The sequence below is a fragment of the Amblyomma maculatum genome, chromosome 2, assembly GCF_055883805.1.
Source record: "Amblyomma maculatum isolate TAMU_Amacu chromosome 2, ASM5588380v1, whole genome shotgun sequence".
Lineage (NCBI taxonomy): Eukaryota > Metazoa > Arthropoda > Arachnida > Ixodida > Ixodidae > Amblyomma > Amblyomma maculatum.
In genome coordinates this window covers 25,609,486-25,622,575 of record NC_139345.1, presented here as the reverse complement: position 1 = coordinate 25,622,575, position 13,090 = coordinate 25,609,486, and the positions used below count along the sequence as shown (strand labels likewise).

The window sequence follows — 13,090 nt, the reverse complement described above, 5'->3', positions numbered from 1 at the left end:
GAAACTAGTGTCAAAATGCTTCACTTTGGATTGGGTGAGCTAGACTAAAAGAAACCTTCCAGATGGTTCTCAAGGTATGCATGCATGGCAGAAACCTTGGCTCGATGTATATGTCAATGGCTGTATCAATTAACCCAACAGGATGAGGCTGTACTTAACTAAATTCTGTTCATTATATCAGCTGTTAGCTATATCAGTGATCCACATCATTCTAACATCCATGCCAGACAAGAGTAATTGCAACAAGAAATCCAGGCAGTGGCAAAACTCCAACCGTACAGTAGTACTGCCGTCATCATTTGCCATGTCAATAACACAAATAACTCTCAAGAATTTTATAGCTTATGTTTAGCCACTTACCACGGGAACCTAAATCAAAGGCAATAAACAGATTAAATGTCACACAACACAGAATTTTGTTTCATGAGAGAACATCAGAAAATTATGTAAAAATTAAACACTTTTGAGTTTTCATGAAACCACTTTTCACTGCTTTCTGAAACATTTTTTTCTTAATTTTTTTTTTTTTGCCTCACTGACACCAATGTTTATATGTTCACCACAATGAGTGTAAACCCACTCAACTGCTAGCCCTCATAAGGTTCTTTCGTCCCTCTCAGTATTATTAAATTCAACTCCAAAACACATGTTCTACTGTCATCAAACAAAATGCCTACATAATTGACTGAAACTAAGACAACATATGAATGTATCCTTGGACCACATCTAGTTTGTAGGCACCTAAGCTGTTGGTAGTGCCACAAAACACTGCACACAGAATAAGCACAACTGAAAAAGCTAGGGAGTCTCAGCAAAGGCATTTAGCATCATAAGAGTGCACTCTCACCAATTACATCGTAATGGGACGAACTGAAGGCATCACGCTACCACTAACTGCAAATTATTGTGACACATTGCTAGCTGCTTACCACCAGTGAAAGAGGCAACACAAGTAGTAAGTCAGACAGCTTTTTTGATGCCACAACTATCAATGTACCAATGCCGTTGAGTCCTTGCCTACTATATCTAGATTTCAGTAGCAAAATTCACTGTTCACTGAGTTAAGCAACAAGCAGCAAAGTATCCTTCTTTTTTTATTTTACTAACCAATTCAGCTTTTTACAAAAACAGACTGTAGGTTATGACACTAATACTAGCTGCTGGCAACAGTTCATACATAAATAAAATTCAAGGAAAGAAACACCAAAATGCAAAACCACACCGGTGACATTCCAGGAAAAATTACCAAGCTATTAACAAGGTGAAATGATAACATGAAAGAAGAAGTGTGAAAATGCACAAGATCTTGGGAAAAAAATATTAGAGAAGCTTTGCTGACTGATGACAGTTTCCAACAAGGCGTGACAAAATATGAGTCCTTTGAAATGCAAATCCTATGCATCACGAAAAAACACAAGCATTAAAGCTTCACATGAGCAACTTGCCGTTTGACGCAATGTACATACACACATACACATATACACAAGCCAGCATTACTCAAGAAAGCAAGGCACAAGTGCGAAGCATAGCGACCACTGTCAACTAGTGGATTGCTGCTTTGAACCAACAGGTTTGTTTTTACTGCATGCTGCTGATTTCTGTACACAAAGGTCAACATTGTTTTGTAATGGCTGTTTAAGCTCTGTGCATTAATAAATAAAAAATAACACGCCAGCACCTATTCTAAGGTGCAGCTGAAAGCGAGGACATTCACCAAATGCTCACACAAACATGCACAACATCATGTTTCTACAATGCAACAACACATTCACAATGACAAAAATCTACCTCCCAAGAAGTTTTTACTTACAGTGCTCAAATTCAGAATGCTAGCCTGTATATTTATGACTGACACTGTTAGTAAGTGTGCAAAAAAGAAAACGCTGGAGTGACTTGGAAGTTATCACTGAGAAAAAAAAAACAAGAAAAAAAAAACATTAGCTACAAACCCCAGGAGGTGCTAGCAAGGAATTGCAGTATTGATTAGTTCAAAGAGCATAAAAATAATATAAAGAAAAAAAAATACTGCAAAGCTCCAACATCTGGACAGTGATTTCCTGACTGACACATAAAAAAAAAATTAGGGCAAAGGCCAGATAAGGCCACCTCTAAAATACCAGAAAGGATGTACACAAAAAAAGGAAAAAAACTGCACTACAAGACAACAATGAAGGGAAAGGAACAAGCACAACACCACAGTGCGCTCGTTCCTTTCCCTTCATCTTTGTCTTGCAGTGCAGTTTTTCCTTTCTGCAAACATGAACCCCAACTAGCTCCCTAGAACATTCTTCAAAGCAAGTACACCTTAGATATGTATGCACAGTAGCAAAAGGGCCATTTATCAGTATCCCTGCACACATAGATTTATTACACCGGTCATCATTAAACATGAAGGTGTCAGGGATATGCTGGCTTAGTGTATCTTCATGACCCATTGTTTTGCATTGTTCAAGTGAAAGAACATTTAAATTGCAGCTCCAGATTAGTGAAATTAACTGTTCTTTTTACTGAGGATGTTAAAGGGAAAGTTGCATATGAACAGTTGTACATCCACAAAGCAATGAGTTCTGAAACATTTGGTTTGCAAAAATGAAGATAAAACGAAAACAATTTTCAAAGAGACGTTTCTTGATTACACACCAGCCAAAATGTCATCCTGTTATCATTACTGAACAACGTCTTGTTTGCAAATGTATGAATATCGAAAGAACAGCATCATTTAAGCTTACAAAATTCATAAATGTGCATCATTCAATAATTAAATGAGACAATATGGAGCCCTGGTATGGCATTCCTATGGCCAGTAATGCCAGTACTGTGATAATCTCAGGTCACCTTTTTTATTTTAAGATATACTGTAAAATACCTAAGCCAGGATGTCACATATAAAAAGAAGCTTAGCCAGCATTTCAAAAAAAAAATTAAAAGAACCCTATGCAGCTGGTCCTGTTTACATGTAATTCAAATTGTTTACATGTCATTCGAGGCTCTGCCACACTGGCCACTTTATATGCACCTGCTAGCTGCTCCTTTGCTGTAACAATGAACTATTTGCTGATATCTGTAAGTCAGCTTTTCCCCAAAGTTTGTTCTCCAACCAAAAGAACTCGTTCCCAGACGACACATTCTTCATGGAAGTAGTAGTATGAGGCCTGCTAGGAGAGCTACCAGATCAATTCACTCAATACAGATCTACAAACTCAGTGCAGGACGAATGCAATATGAAGGTCCTCGAGTCAGAGCTCCACAGTTACCACTAGTACACGGTGAGTGTTGTTGTCGACCCTTACTTGTTTTGGAAACTGCATGCATAAGACTGGACGGTATTAACCTAAGCAGCATTTTAGTTTCTCCTGTGTCAAGCATTAATGTTGGGCAAGCATTCTCAAATTGTGTGCCCTCAATACAAAGAAGTGTGCTGGCATGATGCGATGACAGTCTAAGTATGCTTGTATCTTTTACAAGCAACTCTAAGTATAGCTGGCTCCAAGGTCAATAAAATTTGTGTCTTTTTGCTTTTATAACCTTGTGTGCTTCTAGAATTTTTTTCCACCGATAATTCCCACATTTTACAGTTTGCACCAACCAATTATAGCCAAAAAGTTGATTCCAAAAAACTATTTAAACGCTGAAATCTTATGCCAAACTTTTGAAAAATAAACACCGGAAAGTACCCGGCTTAACTATGACAAACCTTTTTAAAACAAAAACCACAATGTATTTGTCAAATACTATTGAGCCACATAATTAGCATACATATATAGCAGTAAACGATGAGAGTGCCAAAGTTTCATGGTAAAAAATCACTTCATCTCATTTTACTTAATTTCCACTGCCTAATTAAACTTTCTGACCTACTATGCCAGATTCTATAAAATATAAAGCAAGCTCTTTACTGTCTCTGTTGTTTAAGTACACTCATTTGGTCAGTCCCCAGTCCCATTAAAAGTCATTCCTTCGTTCTTGAACCGTGACAGTGCAGTCCTTTGACATTCTTTACAAAATAAGTGTCATTAAATTATCAGTTCGCAAAGTATGCTGCAAAGAAGGTGCAATTTGCACAAACACACTTCACAGGTATGTTCTCTCATAAAATTTAACAGCAGCCCATTTTTTTTCCCCTCGTTTATTTATCTATCAGTACAATGCACCCTCCTTAATTCGAGCTGATTGAATTCAAAATGCTACTAAGTCCCATCAGCATCGGCACACTAATGCCACTTCATTCAACTTCTACATAACCAATTCAATTTTCCTTTCACATCAAGCTTGTACCATTGAGAATCGACCACAACTACTTTTATTATGAGCAACATAAGTTTTTGTGCTGCATATCCAACAATGCAGAGAGTATGAGTAAGTATGGCGCAAATAGCTCAATGCATCTTTTTTTCCTGTGGAAACATCAAGCATGCCAGTTGTGACATGAAGGCCACTAGAATTTTCTCCCTGAGAAAAGCAAACAAAAGTGCACCACACTTTCCTGCTTTTGCCGGTTTCAGTTCTGTATGAAACCCAGGAGGGCCGTTTGTTCAGATGAGGCAAGCCACAGCTCAAACGTCACGAATAATGTGTTCGGCAATGCACAAGTAAATTGTCCCGACGGTTGTAACGACGACCACAGACATCGCAGGCAAATGACTTGGGCTTGGTCAAGTGCTGACGCCGATGTCTTTGCATGCTGTAGGCGTGCGTCATGGACTGGCCACAAAGCTCGCAAGTAAACACTGGGCATCGTACCAATTTGTTGCTGCTGCTGTTGCTGCTATGAACCACTTCCTTGCCAGACAGTTGCCGCTGCAACACAGGGTGGGAGGAGCCTAAGGGGGCAAATAAAAAAATTTCATTTTGCTGGCTGCCCATTTTCTAACCTTGAAATCATAGCAAGCATTTTCAAGCCCTTAGATGTGAAGTGGGAAACAAGAAAGCAAAAACATGCGGGGAATGGGAGCAGTAAGTTTGGCCATTATGCTTTAAAGACTGCAACTGAAACCTTGTTCCTCAGGCCTTCCAATGCAACTTTTGAATTAATAAAACATTTCAGGTGTGATCCCTGCAGTATTAAAGCTGACTGAAGGACTACCTTGCACACTACACATTTATTTATTTATTTATTTATTGCATTGAAAACCTCAAGTGAAGCTTGAAGGTTTTCAAAACCTTTAAAAATTGAGGCAATTTTATTACTGCTACTAAAATGTATCAACACCATAGCCCCTTATAATTTTTCTTTACTTATATCACATACCCATATTTAGCTCACTTTGTAACAAAAAATGAACAAGCCAAAGAATATATGTACAGTTTCCCATTTCCTCAATCAGTTCTTTTTCTTCTTTTCTTTTTCTATTTTTGATAACAACCAGCAGTCAGTGCACATTTTGTCTATCATAGAAGCAGTGATGTAAGTAGGCGTGCTGCTGCTTCGTTCATAAAATAATCACAAAATAAAAGCTCCAAGAATGATAGACAAGTGGCTGAAGGGCCAAGAAAGTAGCACAGGAAACATGATTTCAAGGCACGCCAAGAAAAAAAAAAAAAAAGAATTTTATCTAGCTTGGAGAGCTGGGTGCAACTAAGACTTGTTTAATCTTATCATCCTAGCCACTTTAGAAGTACAAAATCCAAATAAACATGAACACACAACCCAGCAGACACTGTGTGTAAGAAATTCGGGATGATAAATGAGGGTGAAGCTTCTGTGCTGATGCACTCAGAAACTGTTGATAACCAGAAAAATAGTACTGCCAAGCGACTAACCAGTCTTACAGAAAAAAAAAGAGAACTGCCAGCTTCAGCAAGTTTTTATAAAATTCAAAAGGCATTGCTACTTGGAAGAAACTTTCAAAAAGCAGAGCAGCATGCAACCAAAGAAAGGCTCTGAATGTATGTATCTGTATGCAGTTAGTTGAAGACACTGGCGTGCATGCAATATTCAAGAAACCGCTGTCATTGCAAGAGAAAAGATACTTTTCAAATTGATCTTGTCCATCAGTTTCCTCTTCAATCCCCTCAAGCATTCAATGCCCAAGGTACTATATGCCGTTTCTAGAAATGTTCAACAATGTGAGCAAAAGCGTTTTCCTGTCACCTGCCTGCTCTGAAGCTCAAATATTTAAAAACACTGAAGGCAAACTGAAGTAAGTTGGCCTGCATTCGAACGATGAACAGGCTACACTCAAAGAAAACTGACTTATTATAAACTAGGAAATAAAAAAAAAAAAAAAACAAGCAAAGAACAAAAAATGGGTGGTGTCATCACCGGCCAATCTTTTCAACGCAGACCTCGGCGGCTGTGCTGCGCAGGCATTCACTTCGAAACAAAACGGTGGAAACCAATTTTTTTTTCAGCTGAGTCATCAGAAACCTGATATTGACTGGTGAGAAGATGTTTAAATAAAGCTTTCTCAGTGATAAATGCATCTTTTGATGGCAGAAAAATGTTAACACATCCAGAAAGGACAAAAGAGTCAATTTTTACTGAGAAGAATAGTTAGATGCAGTAGACATCTAAACAAGTCACTAAAGCAGCACATAAAAAAAAAAAAGACTTTTCTCAGTACATGCATGCATTTACATTCCATGCAACCAGGTATACAAAAATATATACGATGAAAACGCTAACATTCAGTACAGATAAGAAAAGAAAAAGATTTCAAAGCTGCCTGAATAGCATACATGCAATGAGATAAAATTACTGTGCAGTATGTTTTACAAGAAGAAACAAAAACATGCAAGAAATAGGGCACAATATTGAGCTGTTTGCAATGGTGCAACGGCATTGTTAGGTAGAGACAGGTATTCCCAGGTGAGACAAACTGACTCCGTGCACAGACGAAAAACAGCAAAATGTTGATGTGCTCTACAACCGCACCACACTGTGCAAAATGTACATGGTATACAAATTTACCAAAGAAGTCACTACAAATGAATGATGCATGCACACAGAAAACAAGAATTATAAAAATGCATCAAACACAGGGATAAGCACAATGTTACACCAATGCAAACTTGTTCATGAAAAGCTCAAGAGAACTAACACTTTGCCCAGAGCATTATAGCCTATGTTATGATATTTAAGGTTCTCTATAAACTGTTTCATTCAGTGCCCTGGAAACTTTGCAAGATGCAACACAACTCAGAACTCTCATCATCACAGTGATAAGTCTCGGCATAAAACAATACAGTGTGTGATGCTTCAAAAAATATGACAATACAGTACCTAAAATGATGCAAATGCATTAAAAACAAACTAACCAAAAAACCATGCACATGGTAAAACATAAAATACATGCAAAAGCAACATAATTTTGCAACAAAAAGTGTACTGTAAACAAACATGAGCAAAAGGGCCACTCACACGAAGGATATTTCACTGCAACGTTACAACAAAACAATCTAAAAAAGTTTGTCTGAAAGTGATGTTGCCCGTGTGTCTCATGCCTCTGCAGAAATAATGAACTGCTAAGGCAAGAGCTCAGGGCTTTGCAAAAGAACATGCCAGACAAAGGATGCAAAAAAGAGATGAAGCCAGACCATTACCACTGTGCAATCGTCAGGAGTCTAATAGCAGTCACAAAAAAACATTTTCCGACTTCATACTTTAAGTGAGGCAGGTATTAACTAATTAACTACACTGCAGGGTGTGTACTTTCTTAACGGAACTCATGCATGTGCTTCAAGTAGCAGGAAATGTTAGCTAACTCATTAATCAGCATTTTGTACGCATGACTGATAGCCAAGGCTTGATGAAGAAATTCAGGCAGATGCAATACCTATGCTAAAAGCTCTGTCACTAATACTTGAGGGTTCCAAGAACTATGTGTGCCATTGTAGGCCACGCTATGCTACAATGTGTATATGTACTATGGCATCCCAACGCATAGGACACAATATGAACCACTATGATAAATTCTCACACATGCGTTCTTGACAACAGTGATGTTTCTCACTGGAGATCAAACATTACTGAGAAAAAGTTATGATGCAAAAAATTCAGTTTGGTACTGGTACATTAAATTTATGATATGAAGCAAAAGCAAAAAATGCAATTTGGTACTAATACAATAACATTAAGTTGGAAAAACTGGGTAAACATGGATATTTAATCAATTATCCTCGATTGCTGGCTAAGCTATGAAGTACGGAATGCCAATTAATAATTGACTAACAAGAACAGACGCAAAGGATTACTTCACTCAGATCTTTTTTTTTATTATTATTTTCATGACAGCATACAAAACATTTACAAGCATGTTGCAATAGGAACAAAACTTGAGTCTTGCTTTTCATTTAGGAAATATTGTAATGCACACGTAGCTGCAGAAAAAGAAAATGGGACATCAATGATGTGTACCATTAACATAAAACTAAACAGAAATGCAGGCTTGTTCTTTTATCACAGACAGCCTATGCTCTGCAGAGAGTGGCCCCCTGCTACGCTGACTATTGGTAATTCATAAAAGCAAAGCAGTGACTGCCATTGCGCCCTAACATGCTGGAAACAGAAGAACAATGCTCAGTGACAAGTTAGCACAGAGAGCTGCTTGGCTCTTTGGATCTATTTTGCACCCAAATGTGAACAAGGCACTCAAATGTGTGGCCATAGTGACAATGCCTAATTTCTGCAAAACGTATAAAGACGCGCAAACCCTGTTTACTGACCAGAAAAGGAACCCTCGAAACATGCCCTGCATGCTGCAAACAGATACATGAGTAATGTGAATAAGTTTTCCTTGTGTGCGACAATGCGTGCTAAAGCAACTTGAGATGCAAATAAAACCACAGATATCTGTGAAGTGCATCCGTGCCTGCGAAACTGCAGACATAGGTCTGTATAATTGAAGCTAAGATTAACTGCCTCCACAGCCTACAAAAAACACATATACCATAAAATAGAAATACTACAAGTGAACTATAGGACAAGCTGCCATGACACAAATGTAAATATATATATGGCACACCTCTGTATTTACCTTTTATGCTGCCACGAGCTTCTCCAGCAAGACATTTAAAATAGTAAACAATAGTCACTGCATTACACAGCCTGGAGTCCATATATGCTATAATAGTGAAATGTTAATTAAAGTATACATGCTTAGAATCATGGCTACTGCTGCTGCAATGTGACTTCATGGCATAAGCATTACACAATAGCAGATATGAAGGCAATTAAAGAACCTAGTCAGAAAAAAACATCAAACATCAACGTTAAAAAATACCGTTAGCAGCTCTGATAAGTTTCATGTTTTTTACTTTGCATACAAAATTCTTTAACTGATTACTTAATGTACTACAGTTCTATTTGTAAACAAACCAGCAACGAATGCAGGATCAATAAAGTCTAAAAGAAATGCTGTTAACGTTTATTGCAGTATGCGAAGTGAGAAAAATTACTCACATATTACCAGAAAAGTTTTGACCCAGTTTATCAAGACTGCTGTTAAAGAACAGAAGAATAGAATATTTTGTATCTGGAGAAAATTTTCTATAAAAGCCAAGGAAGAAAAAAGTACATCAGAAGTAAGACTGCTGCGACTGGACTTCATAATGCGATGTTCAGTAAAGAAAAACCTCCACCGAAACTAAGTTTATCAAATTCAAACAAAATGGAGCAATGAAGATTCAGAAATGTTATGCTTACTAATAAAGCAAAGATGGTTGAACATCATTATGCGTAAGGGGATTCCAATTTCAATGTTTTGCAACAGGCACCTACAGCAATTCTTTTTCTTTTTTTGGAAGCGTATCTGCCTGTAAAATAAGTGTAACAAGCAGGAAATTACTAAATTTGGTTTTTATATCTTCTGGCACCATGTTGTTAATGCACTAACATTTTCCTCATTTAGTGTTCCCTAGCAGATATCTCAGTGGAAAGATAAATTGAACAATACATCTCAATGTATTGCAAAACTGGAAGGTCACCTAGTGATTTTCAGCGAAAAGGACAGTCATATGCATACAGAAAGGGCCAGATCAGTGACTGTTCTCCCTAACAAGCCTTTCATATCATGAGGATTGCTACCACACCATTGCGGTAGCATTGGCATGGATTACCATGACAAGAAACACTTCTCCACCAAACAAATGACTGTGTTGACCAGAAGCACACTACAATGTGCTGTAATGTATATAATAATGTAACATAATATGTACAATATAACATTAATGTACTATCACCAGCTCTTCTGTCAAGCTCTGATGGTACACTACAGGAAGACTCCTTGCATATAGCAATTTACCTTCATGCAGTGGATATTCAGAATCCCTCTGGTTGCTTTGTTATGTGTAGCCCTATGAGTACCTTGATGTATGTGGCTTAACAAAAAAAAAAAAAAAAAACAATAGAAAATATTTACATCTTTTCCTCACCACACTATTCTGCTGAGTCTGGCACAAAGCCCAAGATGTTATCCATTCTTGTTAGCAGGATCATGAGTAACCAAATCCAGAGAGTGATACACATTACCCTGTGCTGCCTTCCATTAAAAAACGTTTTTAAGACCGAGGAAGCAGAGAAAGCTAAAAAACTCATAGCAAAAATGCAGACAGGGCTGCCAACACTGGGATGGCCATCAGAAAGAGAACAGTGTGATGCGTTACATCAAGCATTTATGCAAGCACCACAATGCCCCTGCACCAACAACAGTCATAAGCCGAGGGAAGAAAGTTGGACATAAATTGTTCTAACCTGTTTCAAACAGTTCAACAGAAGTGAAATTCAGAGCCCTCAGCACTGCATGCAGCTTTATCAATAAAAATGAGTCACCAAGTGAGAATCTGAAACAGGTACAGTCTTTGTCAAAAGTGTAGAGCCCGGGGGGGTCCGCTTCTAAGCCACTTCCTGCAGCTTGTAATGCATTTCCCGTGTTCCCGAATCTCTTGGTGGTAAGATTTTTCGTCCTACACTCTCCAATGGGAAGGACATCCACTAATGCTAAATTAGCGCCACTACACGGCTCAGAAGCGGACCCACTGGGCTCTAAACTTTTGGCAAAGGCTGTACCTTGAACTATACTATGCTTAATCAGCTCAGCTAGAGCTTTGATGCCAGAATGCATCTTTTTATAAAGTTCTGAAGACAGGGAATGGCTTACAAAAATCTCAGTATTTTCAGATCAAGGCAAATGCAGTAGGCACTGTATTAGCTGCAAGCATGTGCCTACATAATTCCAGGCCCTAAAGGAAAGTGTACTGCCCAAGTAATGCAGAGAAGACTTCATAATGTAGCCATTTAACAAGAGCAAACAAATGCACAGGATGCAAGAATCAGTGTTCATATACTTGCACAGCTCAATGGAGAGAATTAAAGGAAGTAAAAAAGGCAGACTGTATGCAATAAAAGAGTGAAAACAAACTATGTTGCCAGAGTAGTAAGAGCAGCCCTTACAATGTGTGCTCTTCATGGATTACAGCATCAGCAAATGTTCTAACGACACAAGAAGCACAAAAAGGCTGCTGGGCACATTCAGTGCTTGCAAAAATACACTAGCCCACTCTAAGCCAAATCAGTTAGGTGTTGACTGTAAGAATAATTACAATATGGTTTGAAATTGGTTCTTCCAAACTGAGCAATATGATTTATACAGATTTTAACTGTTGAGATAATTCTTCATCAGCTCTATTCTTTTTAAGTGCCTCAAGCCATTAAAAGCTGTCTTCGAACTTAACTTTTCGTTGCAGATTACAAGCATAGCTCTAACCATGATGGACATTGTGCACTGATTTCTTTACAATTTTTATTCTTTAGACAAATCAAAGTATCAGACAAGTAAACTGGGAGCACAGACTGTTCACATTAAATTCAGAAAAAAAGAAACAAAAGAAAAGCTCTAATTACTGATGACAGCAACTATCCTCGCAAAAGTCTGTTGCCCATGAGGAATGTTTCTGCACATCAGAGTAACGAAGCTGAACACAGATGTTCTAAACTCACCACTGAGTTGTTCGTGTTGCATCCATTATGGGCTCATTCGAGCACTGCAAAATCCGAGTAATCCTGTTCAACTTGATGTTTGGCGGTCAGGGCTGCTGCGATTACGAATTCTGGGCCGTCCCCTCTGACCCTGTTGCAAAACAACACCATGCACACCTTGCATATGTGAGCGAAGGTTGTCAATCCAATTGAACCTCCGAGGACAAAATTCACACTGGTGCTTCAGAAAGTTTGGGTTGTGAATCGCACGGTGGCGCCGCATAGTGTAGGCTGTCGAAAAGTCCTTGTGGCAGATGTCACAGGGAAACCGCACCTCTTCTTTCTCACGTAACGGCAATGGTGGCCACAGCAGTGACTCTACAAGATGCTGCACTCTGGTGGCTTTCTCGTGTGCTTTGGAACCAGCAGTGTCTGCAACAAAGAATGGCAATGCTGTGATGGCACGGACAGGGATGTTAATAAGCTATAGAGAAAAATCTATGCATCTTTCCAAGTAATTGCATTAAAAATGCATGCCTTCAGCTCTCTTGAACGTGACGATTTATAGAACAAGTATACTGAAAACTGAAACAAAAGAGAAGGGTCAGACTATCTCTCTGATTTTAGGATCAATAGGCTTGTAAACATACTTCTAAAAGAGGTACAGATAGCTTGTACGCTTATGGTAATATATAAAACAATAAAAGTGCAAAGCTTCCCAGAATTCATTGTGCTTAAAGAGCCAGATACAGTGTAATTGATCCTCAATGCAGTTTGTAAATAAAAAAGGCAGTGCCATGCAGTTAATCGAATACTAAACTTCATAAGTGTTATCTGAACATGCAAGGAAAGAATCAATAACTGACGAATAGAAGCAATAAAAAAGAATTACAAATTAGTTCCAATATCTGTTTCAGAATTAGCACGACTCTTCACAAGCAGATAAGTCACATGATTAATTCGGTGCATTTTGGCTGCTCCTTTTCAGCAGGGCACAAGTACGATAAAGCCAACATATGTACTTTTCAGGTAACTGAAGTATGCATGCAAGTACTTAATTTAATTTTCACATTTAAATAACATCCTTCACAGTGCACAAATATTGACCAAATTTCAAGAAGTCTATGAAGCCACACATATTCAGGCGGCAAGATAACAAAAAAACGACCTTATAAT

At 38.2% G+C, this 13,090-nt stretch overlaps 1 protein-coding gene across 8 annotated transcripts in view; it reads right to left on the bottom strand.

Annotated features, from left to right (window-relative positions):
• Positions 1-13,090, bottom strand: part of LOC146198174 (uncharacterized) — a 212,916-nt gene that overhangs the window by 41,290 nt on the left and 158,536 nt on the right. Inside the window, exon 5 of one of the 8 annotated variants that reach the window (XM_084593544.1) lies at positions 4,546-4,820. The exons of 6 other annotated variants lie outside the window; for them this stretch is intronic. In XM_084593544.1, the coding sequence (XP_084449670.1) occupies positions 4,561-4,820 (260 nt within the window). In that variant the 3' untranslated portion in view covers positions 4,546-4,560. Of the gene's footprint in view, positions 1-4,545; positions 4,821-10,324; positions 12,347-13,090 lie in introns of those variants that run through there. One more of the 8 variants, XM_084593537.1, reaches the window with a different exon arrangement.